At 50.3% G+C, this 15,054-nt stretch overlaps 1 protein-coding gene across 3 annotated transcripts in view; it reads right to left on the reverse strand.

Annotated features, from left to right (window-relative positions):
• Nucleotides 1-213: 213 nt before the first annotated feature.
• Nucleotides 214-15,054, reverse strand: part of rtn4rl1b (reticulon 4 receptor-like 1b) — a 69,988-nt gene continuing 55,147 nt past the window's right edge. For all 3 annotated transcript variants that reach the window (XM_072469873.1, XM_072469874.1, XM_072469876.1), the window contains exon 2: nt 214-5,813. In XM_072469873.1, coding sequence (XP_072325974.1) covers nt 4,486-5,813 — 1,328 coding nt within the window. In that variant the 3' untranslated portion in view covers nt 214-4,485. The remainder of the gene's footprint in view (nt 5,814-15,054) is intronic.

Raw genomic sequence — 15,054 nt, forward strand, 5'->3', positions numbered from 1 at the left:
GACGCAGAGTCAGGATTTCCAGGAGGGGGTGTCAGCAACTTTCCAGAGCCTGTCTTAGCCCTTGGCACCGTGGTCAAAGGTCAACAATGGACATCGCGGTGGCCGCCTGCAGTATGCTACAAGGTTCACTGGACAGGCAAGAAGAGAATGAACATGCAATGGAAATCACTAAAAGAATGAAACACTGGCAAATGATAGACCACTGGCACAATATACCGGTCCAAACTATTATGGTACATGTTTTATTCAGTGCTCACAGGGAGTGTAACAGTGCCATTGAAGACACAGAAACAGTTCAAGGTAACAGCACAATGGGGCCCCCCAGCAATATAAACATGCTAGACTCCAAACCAGGTGGTGGTTGTCAGGGCTCCCCTACCTCACCATCCCGAAGGGCTTATGCCTCGTCCTGGCTCTACCATGGCAGGATAAATAAGAAATATATACTCCGGGGTCCCTACCAGGGTCAGGCACCCTTCCCACTCTCCCATCCTCTGCCATTTGAGCTGGGTAATGGTGGTCAAGCCCAATCCCAGATGGTGGAGGGCGTGCGGGGGCTGAGTGAGAAGGAGAAAAAGGTTTAATCCCATCCAGATTTTTTGTGGAGCGGCCCAATGATGCCCCCCCCCCCCCCCCCCGCCCCCCACGTCCAGAGCAAGAGGGAAGGGAAAGCAGCAGTTGTGGGAGGGTGGGGTGGGGAGAGGGGTGGGTGTCCCTGGTTTCTGATTAACGTCCAGCGATCCAACACTGGATGAGGGGAGGATTGGACCTTATTTAAGAGGCGCCTTTCCTCCCACGCTCTGGAGACCCACCAACCCCCTCTCCAGAGCAATAAAGCTGGCCACTTCATAGCGTACTGAATGAATGGCAAGTAGCTGGGCGAATAGCGGTGTGTAAGTCAACGCCTTCAATAGATGGTGGGGTTGGTTGGGGGGGGGGGAAAGAGTGTTACATTTTGGGAGCGTGGGACTGGGTGGTGGTCATGAGCATTGAGATACTTTGATACGTTATCAAACGTCCAGGGTTCCAGAGGGCTCTGTAACGGAAATGTGCAAAGTGTGCCCCCTCTCTTGTATTTCGTCGAGAATGTGCTTTGTGTGTGAAGTCGTTATGTCTCTCTCGTCCACAGGAGCTTCAAAATCGGAACCATTGGTTGGTCAAAGGGACCCTCCTGCACAACCTGCGGAGGAAATCTCGCAGAAACGAAAGATTACTTTGAATTTTCCTTTTGCCTCGTTTCCATTCAGGAGCTACATTCAGACGTTTTCAACGTTTTAATGAGTCTTGTTCTATTATTTCAATCCTGATTGTCCCCTTCACCGTCCCTTCGGCCTGCAACCTCCAGGGGGCGTGGTCAGCCCACCTCCGGGCCCTCTTAGAGGTTGCCTGGCTTGGCTGCCTACCCGTGGCAGTGTGGTTCCCTGCTTAAACCTGTGGCGAAGATTACCATCAAAACAATTAATGTCGCAAGCATCCCTTTTATATCTTTAATGAACCAGACACAAAATACATCGTAGGCTAAAAGAACAAGCTACTCTCACCATTAAAAAAAACATAAGAGAAAGGAACAGGAGTAGGCCATTTGGCCCCTCGAGCCTGTCCTGCCATTCAAGGTGACTGATATTTGGGCCTAACTCTGCTTTCACGCCCGCTCTCCGTGTTCCCTGATTCCCTGAGAGGAGGAAAATCTGCCTCAGTCTTCCACAATGGGGCAGGCCCAACCTCTCCAGCCTATCCTCCGAACCGACGTCTGTCTTTCCAATTCAGAAAGCTTTTGGGGGGGGGGGGTACCAGGAAACCATCCCCTGAAAGCAAGCTCCCCCTGGGGTGAAATGGCCTACTCCAGCCCCTGCGAAGGTGGTTCACTTTTGCCCAACAGCGTTTTATTTCTGTAAAAGGAAGGACTGTATAAGCAGTAAAATAAGGTGAGGTAAGGCTGTGACTCTGCGCTACCATTTTATTTGGTGAGTGCTGTACAAATTGTCTCTTCATTATCGGGTAAATGAAACCTTTTTCGCTGAGAAGGGTGTAATGGGGAAGGGTGTGCTGCACAGGTATTAACAGTCCTTGGCCCACTTTATTTGGCGGAGGACGATCCTCGCCAATGTTTTAAAAGCATTCGATTCCATCAAATCGGCAAGTCAGCACCAAAAACATTGCTGCAACTGGGGTATTATTTCTCACTTTTCCCTGTTCTGTTCTTATTTCTTATTGATCGCAACTGTTACTGCTGAAGAATGGTACCTGCGTCTGTTATCTAGGGGAGGGTTGCTACTTATAACCGTTATAAGTGCATCGAAAGAAAAAACATAATTACAACACAAATAATCACATGAGGGAGAAAGGGCTCGAAGGCAACGCTTATCAGAAGAACCGAAAAAGGGGGTTGGGGGGAGGTTTGTAGGGGGTGCATAGACGCCAGTGTGGACAGGTTGGATTGGGTGGCCTAATTCTGCACCTATGTACTTGTGTCAGTGTGACCAGGGTGATTGCCTGCTGCCACTGATAACATCAAGCACTGCCACATTGGCAGAGCACATCGAGAAGTACACCACATATCCCTCTCGGCTCCCCCCAGTGGCGCATTATGCCCAGTCCCTCTCCTATCGTGCCAACGTGAGCTTTTCCATCTTCCTGCCATCGGATCACTATGATCGGTGGCTGGCACTACCGCGCTTTGTACCAAACTAAGGGTAGACCTCAGCGGTGGACTGGGCCCAGGTGGAGCCTGCCCAACCCCATTCCACATTGGAACCCAGAGTGACGAAAGGACCACTCCCCTCCTCACTGAGACATTCATCCTCTGGACTCGAGTCACGATCCTCGGAAGGGCAAACAAGGAATGTCTAACCCAATGTACCACCCAGCTCCGTGCCACCCCGGCTTATTAACTTCAGTCTGGTCCTGTCCACGAGATAGCACACTCTGCCTGAAATTTTAAGCAACTCACTTGGAACGGAGGTTTTTTTAATAAATTAAACGGAAATGGTATTGAGTGGATGAGTACAGCCAAATGGTATTGAGTGGATGAGTACTGCCAATGGTGTAATACATCGGGGGTGTTGGATTGGAAAAGGGGGGGGGGGGCGGGTAGGGTAATTAGGCTCGGCTTCAGGGAGAGGAAATTCTGCCCCCTTCACGCCTTGGTACTGAGGTTACATCCTCCTGCCCCAACCCCATCAAAAATGAAGTGGGAACGCCACAGTGTAGAGAGAAGCTTTATATTGTCAGTTGTTCAAGTGGATGGACATGAAAGAATACAGCGCTAGTTATCCTGATTTCTTCCAGAAAAACGTTTTTGTCCCTTTTTTTTAATAGATATATATATATATATTTAAAGCAATTCTGTAAATCCAGGTACAACAAATCTTAATACTCAGTACAGAAAAAGAAAAATGGAAAGGATTCAGCTCCCTTGTCAAATGGAGCCACACCATGAACACTGCCCTTCAGCTCTGTGCAACCACCATCCAAATATAGGGGTAGACAAAGCAGAAGGCAACACGTTAATCCATAAGAGCACAGACTCCTGCATCTATCCTATCTGGATCCGTGGCTTGTGTGTAAAGCAGTCTCCAGTTCCCTCAAGATTGAAATGAAAAACACCTTAGCAAAAGCTGTACGAGGGTAGCAGTATAATCTGTAAACATATATTTCCAGAAATTAATGTACGTCAATTATAGAAGGGCTGCCTGGCGTCCAAATGATAGGTAGACACGTTAACAAAAAAAAAATTATTCCATTACGAATCTTTTCGCACAATTATCTGGCCTCCCGTTTTTGGTACTTGGGTGAATCAAGCTCTGGGTTTTAGACCGCGTTCATCCTTTGCGATTATGCAATGCACATTATTCGGCTGGGACCCGGTCAAACAACGAAAACCTCATTAAAAGGCGGGTGAGACCAACTCTGTTTTAGGGTTTGAGGAATATGCCTGCATTCGGCACAGAAAACGTCTGGAACCACCATTGCTTTGGTAACCGTCACTGATTCATCCTCACCGGACGGAGGAATTCCTCTGGGAAACAATGGTGTGATCAAGAGTTTTAGGGTTGTTCCCAAAGGGCGGGGGAGGGGGGCACAAGTCAGCAGCAGGTTATGTCAAATTGACTCCAGGGATCTTCTTTTGTTAAAATATTATTTCCGAGTGCTCTCTCTGATGTATCTCCTGCTGCCTGTAGGTAGTGCGGGAACCCTTAGCCATGTCGTCCTGTGTTGCCGATTCATTTCCATTGGCCGTGTTATTCCAACGATTTCCAATTATATTCCAATGGTCCAAAACGGAATGCCATCCAACAAATCCATGGTCTGCCTAAGCACATCGTAACAGTTTTAATCGCTTTGTAATTTTAAAAATTGATCTTTTTTTTTGTTGTTTTTTTTTTTGAAATTTTTTTTTTTTGGTCCCTACTGGATTGACGGCAGTGTTAGAATGTTTTTGCCCTTTTCATTACTGGGGGGGGGGTGGGGGCGGGGGTAGCAGGCTCAACGGATGACGAGGACCAGGGCGGCCAGGAGGGTGAGCCATCCGGCCCCAGCGCCACGGCTGCCTCCCCCTCCGGCGGGCTGTTGGATTCCGGGTGGGGGCTCCAAATGTGTGCGGCGGGTGCACTTAACCTTTGGCCGGCGCCTGGGCGGGAACGGGCGGATGGTCTGCGGTTTCTGCCCAGCGTCGGGCAGGTAGTCGCTGCCCCACATCCCATCAGGCGCCCCATCCTGTGATTTCTTTGGGGTGGCCTCCCCCAGGTAGGTTTTGGCCGCGCCGTCTCGCTGCCTTGTGCCATTCTTGCCGGGCAGTGCGTGTCCCGATCCTGGCACCAGGCCCCGCGAAGAGTGCCCGGACTCCAGTCCGTTCTTGTTCCCGTGATGGGGGTGCTGCCTCGTTCGAATCTGGTTGAATGACTCTGACCCTGTGCAGTTCTTGAAGAGGTGGGAAGAGAGGTCCTTCAGGTCGATCCCTTGTAGATCCCGGGGGGATTCACAGATCACACTACTGCTTGACCCTCTGAACCTTTGGAGCCATTCCCACAAGGATCGAGCTTTACAGGTACATTCCCAAGGATTTCCATTCAGCCTGAGGTACTGCAGTGATCCAAGCTCTGCCAGACATTCCCCAGGAAGCGAGCTCAGGCTGTTATTGAACAAATATAAAGTGGCCAGCCTCCGAAGGTCATGGAAAGCCCTCTTGTTAACCCAATGAAGCCGATTCTGGTGCAGCAAGAGGCGATCAAGGCTGACCAGTCCTCTGAAGGTGTTTTGGGATAAACTCAATAACTTATTCCCATGCAAGAAGAGCTGGGTAAGGTTGACCAGCTCCAGAAACAGGTCATCCTGAAGGTACTCTATGTGGTTCTCCTGTAGGTACAGATACTGCAAGTTGTGAAGACCTTCAAAGATTCCATTGGGCAGAAAGGTCAACCCACAGCGATAGAGGTGCAAAGCATGAAGTTTCTCCAAACCATTAAAGGTCTCTGAATCCAGATACTTCAGATGGCGATTGTCCCCAAGGTCAAGCTCCTCGAGGAGGCCAAATCCACGGAAGGCCTCTGAGTCAATGAAAGTGATATTGTTGGAGTACAACCAAAGGGTGACAGTGGATGGGCTGAACGTGTTCCTCAGCAGAAGAGTTATCCGGTTATTCTGGAGGAATATTCTCTCGCTGTTGGCAGGAATTCCTTCCGGGATGGAGGTGAATCCATGCGACTGGCATGTGACAGTCATTGGCGAAGGGTAACAAACACAGTGTCTGGGGCAAGAGACTGAAATGTGAAACTCCAATCCAAGCAGCATCAAGAACAATTCGAGGTTGCAACCTGCAATAAGAGGAAACACATGTTGAGTCACAATACTACTTATACACGGTCCTGGATTTGCCTTTAAGTAGTCAAGCAAAAACACTTGAAAATAAGTTATATTATTCCAGTACAGTAACATCATTAACCAAACTAGCAATCCATTTTGTTTCATTTCCGTTTTCTTCGCCTCGCTTTTGCCTTTGGCCAGCGGCACACCTGCTCTAGGTACATCTTTTGTTCCTTTTCTTGCCCTCGTCGAGTCAGGTGGATGAGCCGGGCTCAATTTGGAAGCTTCGGGGGGGGGGGGGGGGGGCGTGCGCAAGGGACAAATAAGCGAAGCAAAGGGAGTGTATGGGGAGAGGCTGGCAGCTAACATAAAAAGGAGCCCGTAAGATAAGTCAGCATATAAATATTAAACATGTGGGTAAAAGGAGGAATGGGGCTGATAATGGGCCGAAAAGAGGACGGTCTAAAAAAGCATGTCTGAGATTTAAATGATTATTTTGTATCTGCTTTTACCAAGGTTGAAAATTCTGTTGGTAGTTGAGACACTTGGACTTGGAAGCTTCCCGCATCTAATGTGTGTGCGTGGGTGTCCTCTGGGTGCTCCGGTTTCCTCCCACAGTCCAAAGATGTGCAGGTTAGGTGGATTGGCCATGATAAATTGCCCTTAGTGTCCAAAATTGCCCTTAGTGTTGGGTGGAGGTGTTGACCTTGGGTAGGATGCTCTTTCCAGACTCAATAGGCCGAATTGCCTCCTTCTGCACTGTAAATTCTATGATAATCTATGATTAATCTGGGACAAAGGTCCGGCACAACATCGTGGGCCGAAGGGCCTGTTCTGTGCTGTATTTTTCTATGTTCTATGTTCTATGAGGCAGACAAATTTTATGCTTATCTCTGTTTCCATGGTTACGGAACAGGTAACCAGCCTATCTTCAGAAGCTCCAGCCTGAAAGGGGGAGGGTGAGCGCTCCGCACCAAACATGGTTGACCAGGAGACTCTCCCGCTCTCAGCATCTGCCATTGGAAGGATTTTGATGCGCAATCAATTACTCTCAAGACAAGGTGAGGCATAACTAATAGGCTTTAATCTGCTAGAACTCTTCTCCAGCAGCTTCGATACAGAAAGTGAAGGCTGCTGGGTCGGCATCGGTTCTTATACTCCGCCTCTCAGGGCGGAGCTATGTACATCAGCCAATGGTAGACTCCTGGGTCTAACCAATGGTCATCCACCTCTCAGGTACCGCAATACCTGGTATTACCACAGATTTTCAAGTTGATAATCGACCTGTTTGGCCATTTTATGAACAGGCCTTCTACAGCCTATCAGGTCCTGGACTAGGACTCAAACCCGGAGGCCTCTGGCTCAGAGGCACCTCTGTCCATTGAGGCATTGGATTGGCTAAAAATAGATGAAGAGGAGATATTAGACAGGATGGCTGTATTTAAAGTTAACAAGTCACCAGGACCGACTGAGATGCATCTAAGGATATTGAGGGAAGTGAGGGTGGGAATCGAGGAGGCACTGGCCATAGTTTTCCTCCATAGATACAGAGGTGATGCCAGGGGGCCTGAGAATGGCAAATGTTGTTCAGTTGTTCAAAGAATCGCCTAAGTATAAGCCCAACACTACAGGCCGGACATTTCAATCTCGATACTGATGGAAATAACAATCCAACACAGATTAACAGTCACTTCGGCAAACGCGGATTTAGTAATGAAAGTCAGTATGGATTTGTTAAGGGCAAATTAATTTGCTTGAGTTTTTTTGATGAGGTAACAAAGAGGGCTGTTGAGGGTAATGCAATTGCTGTGATGGCCGTGGACCTCTGAAAGGCATGTGATACAGTGTCACGCGACAGACCTGCCAGCAAAGTTAGGATTCATGGAATAAAAGGAACAATAGCGGCATAGATGTGAAACTGGCTGAGTGACAGGAAACGCAAGAGAGTCGTTTTTTGGGCTGGAGGGAGGTGTACGGTGGAGTTTCACAGTGTCCGAAATCAACGCTTTCCTTGATGCACATGGCCCAGACTCGGGTGCGCAGGGGCACAGTTTCAAAATTTGCAGCTGACACAAAAACACATGGATGTATTGTGAACTGTGAGGAGGGTAGCGTTAAACATGGGAGGGACACGGACATGCTGGGGCAATGGACGGACAATTGCCAGATGAAAGTCAATGCCGCGAAGTGGCAAGTGATTCATTTTGCGAGGAAGAGCATTTTAAAAATAATCTTTATTGTCACAAGTAGGCTTACATTAACGCTGCAATGAAGTTACTGTGAAAATCCCCTAGTCGCCACACTCCGCCGCCTGTTCGGGTACACGGAGGGAGATTTCAGAATGTCCAATTCACCTAACAAGCACATCTTTCGGGACTTGTGGGAGGAAACCGGAGCACCTGGAGGAAACCCATGCAGACATGGGGAGAACGTGCAGACTCCGCACAGACAGTCCCCCGGGGCCGGAATCGAACCCGGGTCCGTGGCGCTGTGAGGCAGCAGTGCTAACCACTGTGCCACCGTGCTGCCCTTCTTCGGCCCAGCCTCGTCTTGCACGAACTCTGTCCATTTCTCAACTCTTTTTTTCAAATTTAGAGTACCCAATTCATTTTTTCCAATGAAGGGGCAATTTAGCGCGGCCCATCCACCTAGCCCGCACATCTTTGGGTTGTGGGGGCGAAACCCACGCAGACACGGGGAGAATGTGCAAACTCCACACGGACACTGACCCAGAGCCGGGATCGAACTTGGGACCTCGGCGCTGTGAGGCTGCAGTGCTAACCACTGTGCCACCCTGCTGCCCCTCTGAAATCAACTCTTGTTGATCAGGAGCTAGCAGGCTTTATCCTCTTCTCACTTCTCAAGGTCAGCTACACATTGATAGAGAGGCGAATCAATGGAATATAATCTGGATTACGTAGCAGCAGGGTTACATTGAAACGGCGACAGATGTATCTATTATTATTTCCCTTGTCACTGTTTCATGTTAGTTTTCTTTTTTTGATCTGGAATGGGTCCCTCTCGAAGCAGTGGCAGCGGTCAGCTATTTGCACCGTTTTCGTATATCTTGTCCTTTCAAGCTGTCCCGATAAGCTGTACCCTAGTGACTTCAGACAGCGCACCAGTGCCAGCTGTGTCTCAGTCAGAAGTAATTTTGCTTCTGATTCAGCAGGTCGCGGGTTCAACGACCATTCCAGAGTTTTGGACACAGAAGCCAGGCTTGCTGCTGCAGCGCAGGCCAATATTTATACTTCAGTCAACATGACTGAAAATCAGCTCGACTGGCCAGTGTTGCATTACGGTGTGAGGGAGCTGAGTGTGTGGAAATCGGTTCCTGTGTTTCCTAACTCACAACAGGAACAGGCCGCCCAGGCTTGGCATGAGGTTGTGAAAGGCGCTATGTGAATGCACGTCTTTCTTTCCTTAACTGAGGGAGTGCTGCACTGCCGGAGGTGCCGTCCTTCAGATGTGACGTTGAACCAAGACGCTGGCCTGGATTCTCCGTTCTGGAGACTAAGCGATTCCGCCTGCGGGGAATCGCAACTGGTCTTCGCTGCTGCGAGGAGAAGTCCTCATGCAAATTGATGCATGGGGGAGAGCTCGCCAGATTTCATCAGAATCCCGGTATCGGGCCGCCATTTTGAGTGGGCTGCCCGATACTGAGGTCCGATGGGGAGGGGGGGGAGCCCACAATGTAAATTCCCCCCCCCCATTGACAATTAGGGCATCCTCACCCCCACCACAGCAGGCATGCATAAGGGTGATTCGACCCCCCAAGTCCCCCCCATCAGACCCCCCATCAGAGACCCCCGAGCTAAATGCTTTCTGCTGTGAAAAAGAGGAAGTGAAAGCACTTAGCTGCTTTTGTTGTGGTGAGGAACTGCCAACCATAGCAGGAGTGTTTATAAACATTGTGGTTAGCATTAAATCAGGGTACTTGAGATGCATTCAAGCGTGAAGGGAAAGCTAGACCAACAATCCTCCAGGCACCTGTCTCTGGAGTAATAAAACTGCCAATCACTGGCCAATACAGCTCTGTGAAATTGAATGGAAGATTTTCATTTCAAAAAGCTAAGGGATTTGAAGCTCGTGTACTTGGCTATGGGGGAAGCCTCTGACACTTGTAACAGTTGCCGCTTCAAACACTTTTGTCTGAGGCGACAGATGTTAGGGAAGGGTAAGTGAAAATGCAGTGACTTTTCACTCCACTGTCTGGGTTGCTCTTCAGCTTTCATGTGGAGATGCCTGTGTTGGACTGGGGTGGGCACATTTTGAGTGGGCAGCCCGATACTGAGGGGGGGGGGCCTCCACCCCACAATGTGACTCATCTGATGAAGGAGCTACGCTCCGAAAGCTAGTGATTCCAAATAAACCTGTTGGGACTTTAACCTGTTGTTGTGAGACTTCTTACTTCGGCTTTCAGGCAGGGGTGACTGATGGGAGATCTCTGGGACATCACAGATGGAGATTCTGGTGGGGTCTCTGTTGGGGGTCTCTGTCGGGGGGGGTCTCTGATGGGGGTCTGATGGGCGTCTCTGATGGGGAGGGGGGGACTGTTTGGGATCTCTGATGGGGGTCTGTGGGAGAGGTGGTCGGGTCACCCTCATGCATGCGTGCTATGGAGGGGTGACCCATTATTCCCGTGGTTGGGGGGGGGGGGGGTCGGATAGGATGCCCCTACTTGTCAGTGAGGGGAGGGGACCTTCTGATGGACTTTGGGAGACACCTCAGTTATGCACTGACCCCCTTGACTCACCGCGAGATCCAGAGGACCTCCTGCGGTGGGGGGGGGGGGGCATGGGTTTCCAGCCCACCAATCCAATGGAAATGGAGACAAATCATCGATTTGCGTCCTCCTGGTGGCACGGCTGAGGCTGTTGGTGGGGGGGGGGGGGGCATCCCAATGGGTTTGACATCTGTTTTTCCCATTCCCTACCTGATCGGGAATCCCGACACCGGCGCCCTACATCCCCCCACCCCCCCCCCCCCCCACCCTGTCTTCCCTCCCCAGGTGGATGTAGGAGATCCCGTGGAGTTATTCAGAAGAGCAGCTGGCTGATGTTTATTCCCCAGCCCGCATCACTGCAACAAGATGACCCTGGCCATTATCTGTGGGATCTTGCTGTGCGTAAATTAGCGGCCGTGTTTCTTACAATAGAACAGTGGCTGCCCTTTAAACCTTCTTCTTTTCCTGTGAAGTGTCGCCCCGAGGTTGCAAAAGGTGCTACTGCAATGCAAGTTTGCCTTCTCTCATTCAAACATGAAGGAGCTGTCAATGTTAAGGCCAATCCTGCCTCTGGCCTGTACTGATTGGACTGAGGTCATGGGCAGTAACTCTGATCTGTCGTTTCCCATGCTCGGCCCATTGGAACCAAGGCAGTTCATTACCCTGCCCTGACATCTGGCAAATCCAGCACAAAGGGAGGGTCAATGCGGGGATAATAATAATCGCTTATTGTCACAAGTAGGCTTCAATGAAGTTACTGTGGAGTGGCATGTAGACCAGACCAGGTAAGGACGGCAGACTTCTCTCCCTAAAGGACAGTAGTGAACCAGATGGGTCTTCACAACAATCATGATTGTTGTCGCGATCACCATTACTGAGACCAGCTTTTCAATTCCGTAGAACCGTAGAATTCCGACAGTGCAGAAGAAGGCCATTCGGCCCATCGGGACTGCACCGACCCTCCGAAAGAGCACCCTGCCCAGGCCCACACCCCCACCCCACCACCTAAACTGTACATCCTTGAACACTTAGGGGCAATTTAGCATGGCCAACACACCTAACCTGCACATCTTGGGCTGTGGGAGGAAACCGGAGCAGCCGGAGGAAACCCACGCAGGCACGGGGAGGATGTGCAAACTCCCCACAGACAGTCACCCGAGGCCGGAATCGAACCCTGTCCCTATGAGGCAGCAGTGCTAACCACTGTGTCACCGTGCCGCCCCAGACTCCCGATGTCATCAATTGAATTCAAGTTTAACCAATGGCCATGGTGGGATTCGAGCCCATGTTCCCAGAACGTGCGCCTCTGGATTCCAGTGACATTTACCAAGACCACAACAACATTTCCCCTGTGTGATATGTTTAGCCACAGAATCAATGTAAAATATTCCCTCATTTTTCCACTGAGGACTGAGGACTGCTGGGGTGATCTCAACGAGACTTCTTTTGTGCCACACGTGTCTGACTTGTGTGCTCTGAGTCGTGAGTTGGACTCTTCATCTACGGCGCCCGGAAAACCAGCCACTCTGCCTGCAAGGTCTGGTGTAATCTTTTAAAAGCTTGTTTCAGATGAGTACAGCACACAGCGTCAGTGTTGTTGCCGGGGACTGCGAGCATAGAGAGCTGGATGAGCTAGAATTGAAGCCTGAATTTTCTCAAATTGCTTGTCTCGAGGGAAATGCTTAAAAATATATGGCATTGGCATAGCAACGGGCTGGAAGGGCCGGGTCACTCCCATGCATTGGTGCTGTGATGTTGATACAAGCAAGGCAACCTGAAGGGAGAGAGAGGAAGAGGGTGGCGAATGGGTCAGGTTAGACAGGAGGGAGAGAAAGGCTCAGTCTAACACAGGGAAGGGCACCCTCGGCCTCCTTCACCTCACTGGGCCGCAAAATTGAAATTGGGCCTGTTCTCTAACCATGATCCTTCACTAAGACTGAATACAGGCAGCACGGCGCCGAGGTCCCAGGCTCGATCCCGGTTCTGGGTCACTGTCCGTGTGGAGTTTGCACATTCTCCCCGTGTTTGCGTGGGTTTCGCTCCCACAACCCAAAGATGTGCGGCCTTCACAGGGCTGCTCTCCGACCTGGATGCGGGACGCCTTGTGGAGGTGGGGTGAGGATGGAGAGGAGAATGTAGTGAGGGAGGTGAAGCAGGGAGAAGGGGGGTTTTCCCTAAAAAAAATAAAAATGGTAAAGGAAAATGGAATACTGTAGCTGCAATGGAGGAAGGAATAACATGAGACAATGGAGTGGCAAAGCGGTTTTGGGCCCCGTATCTAATTTCATAGAATTTACAGTGCCGAAGGGGGCCACTCGGCCCATCGAGTCTGCACCGGCCCTTGGAAAGAGCACCCTACCAAAGCCCATACCTTCACCCTATTCCCGTAACCCCACCTCGCCTTTTTTGGACACTAAAGGCAATTTATCATGGCCAATCCACCTAACCTGCACATCTTTGGACTGTGGGAGGAAACCGGAGCACCCGGAGGAAACCCACGCAGACACGGGGAGAACGTACAGACTCCGCACAGACAGTGACCCAAGCCAGGAATCGAACCTGGGACCCCAGAGCTGTGAAGCAAAAGTGCAAACCACCTTTAAACACTATGGGCTGGATTCTCCGATTTTATGCTGGAATGGGGATGGCGCTGTTTTTCCGATGCTCCGCCCCCTCAAAATCCCGAGTACGCCGCAGGCTGTTGGGACGGCTTCAGGACGTCACCTGAGGCCCTCCCACGATGCTCCGCCCCCAATGGGCCGAGTCCCCGACGGCGTGGGGCGCGTGTCCTCACAACGTTAGGGGACATCGCGTGGCGGCTGCAGACTGTGTCCAGCGCCACCACAGTCGGGGGGAGGGGGGGGGGTTGTTCCGCTGGCAGGGGGGAGGGGTTTGTCGAGGGATGGGCGGACTGGTGGCGGGTGGTCCGGGGGTGGCAGTTTTTGGCAGGCTGGATCCGTGAGCGGCCTGTGCCATGTTGCAAGGCCTGGCCAATGTAGGATACCGTGGGCTTTACGCGACACGGCTGCTAGTCCCCTCACCGGGTGGAGGATCAGTGTGGGGATGGCGCTGACCTTTAGGCCGTAAGACCAGACAGATCCAGCAGACATAGCCGCAGAATCGGAGAATCCAGCCCTATATGTTTCACCACACTACTAGCCAAGCGTCCAAAAGTCTCCATCTTGGGCCCAGTGCCGATTTCTTTGACTGACAGATATTTTGCTATGTGAACGGCACCATGTAAATGCAAGTTGTTGTTGTGAAGACCCAGGATGGTCGGGATCGGGGTGAGTGAGGAGACAAAGGAAGGTTTTTGTTAGGGGCCTGCTGTAGGGACAGCCAAAATCGACTGCTGACTGTCACCGTGTTGTCAGCAAGCTGCTTTTTCCCATACCTGGTGAAACAATCAGTATTGGTTTGAATTATTAAAGAAACATCCCTGCAGGGCAGCATGTGGAGCAGTGGCTAGCACTGGGACTGCGGCGCTGGGGACCCGGGTTCGAATCCCGGCCCTGGATCACTCTCCGTGTGGAGTTTGCACATTCTCCCCGTGTCTGCGTGGGTTTCGCCCCCACAACCCAAAGATGTGCAGGGTAGGTGGATTGGCCACGCTAAATTGCCCCTTAATTGGAAAGAAAATAATTGGCTACTCTAAATTTATTTTTTAAAGAAAGAAACATCCCTGCCATTTATTTTCCCCCTCTTACATATTTTAAACCTGAAATCCCGCAAATAATACAAATTGTTTTTAAAAAACGGATGAAGCATCTTTAACAGACGTTTCTACTCATTTGTACGACATAAAACGAGAATTCTGAAACCCTAAGGTAAAATTAGATAGCTCTCGGAATACAAAACAGGTCAGTCAGCATTTGAAAAGAAAAATGACATGTTATGACTCTCCAGCCTGTACCCTTGATCGAGCAGACACACTCAAGATGCTGTGACCCGTTTTTTTCCTCTGTGCAGATGTTAAATGACCTGCTGGATATTTCCACGCTTGTATTTATACTCCTGATAATTCAAAGTCCTTTGCTGATCCTTCTTTTAAAAAAAATTATTCTACGGCACGCAACGTAAATCATGCAGCGAATGTAGCAACCAGCCCCAATTAAAAAAAATATCAATCGGCAGATGACGTGAATGAAGCGACTTTGAATGAAGTGGCGGCACACCGACGGGGGGGGGGACGGAATAGAGATTGCATTTCCGTAGCGCCTTTAATGATCTTGGTGCGGCACGGTAGCACGGTGGTTAGCACATTTGCCTCACAGCTCTAGGGACACGGGTTTGATTCCCGCTTGGGTCGCTGTCTGCACGGAGTCTGCACATTCTCCCCGTGTCTGCGTGGGTTCTCCTATTTCCCCCTACAAGTCCCGAAAGACGTGCTTGTTAGGTGAATTGGACATTCTGAATTCTCCCTCTGTGTAGCCGAACGGGGGCCGGAATGTGGCGATTAGGGAATTTTCACAGTAACTTCATTGCAGCGTTAATGTAAGCCCACTTGTGTCAATAATAAAGATTAT

The sequence above is a fragment of the Scyliorhinus torazame genome, chromosome 12 (assembly GCF_047496885.1).
Source record: "Scyliorhinus torazame isolate Kashiwa2021f chromosome 12, sScyTor2.1, whole genome shotgun sequence".
Taxonomy (NCBI): Eukaryota; Metazoa; Chordata; class Chondrichthyes; order Carcharhiniformes; family Scyliorhinidae; genus Scyliorhinus; species Scyliorhinus torazame.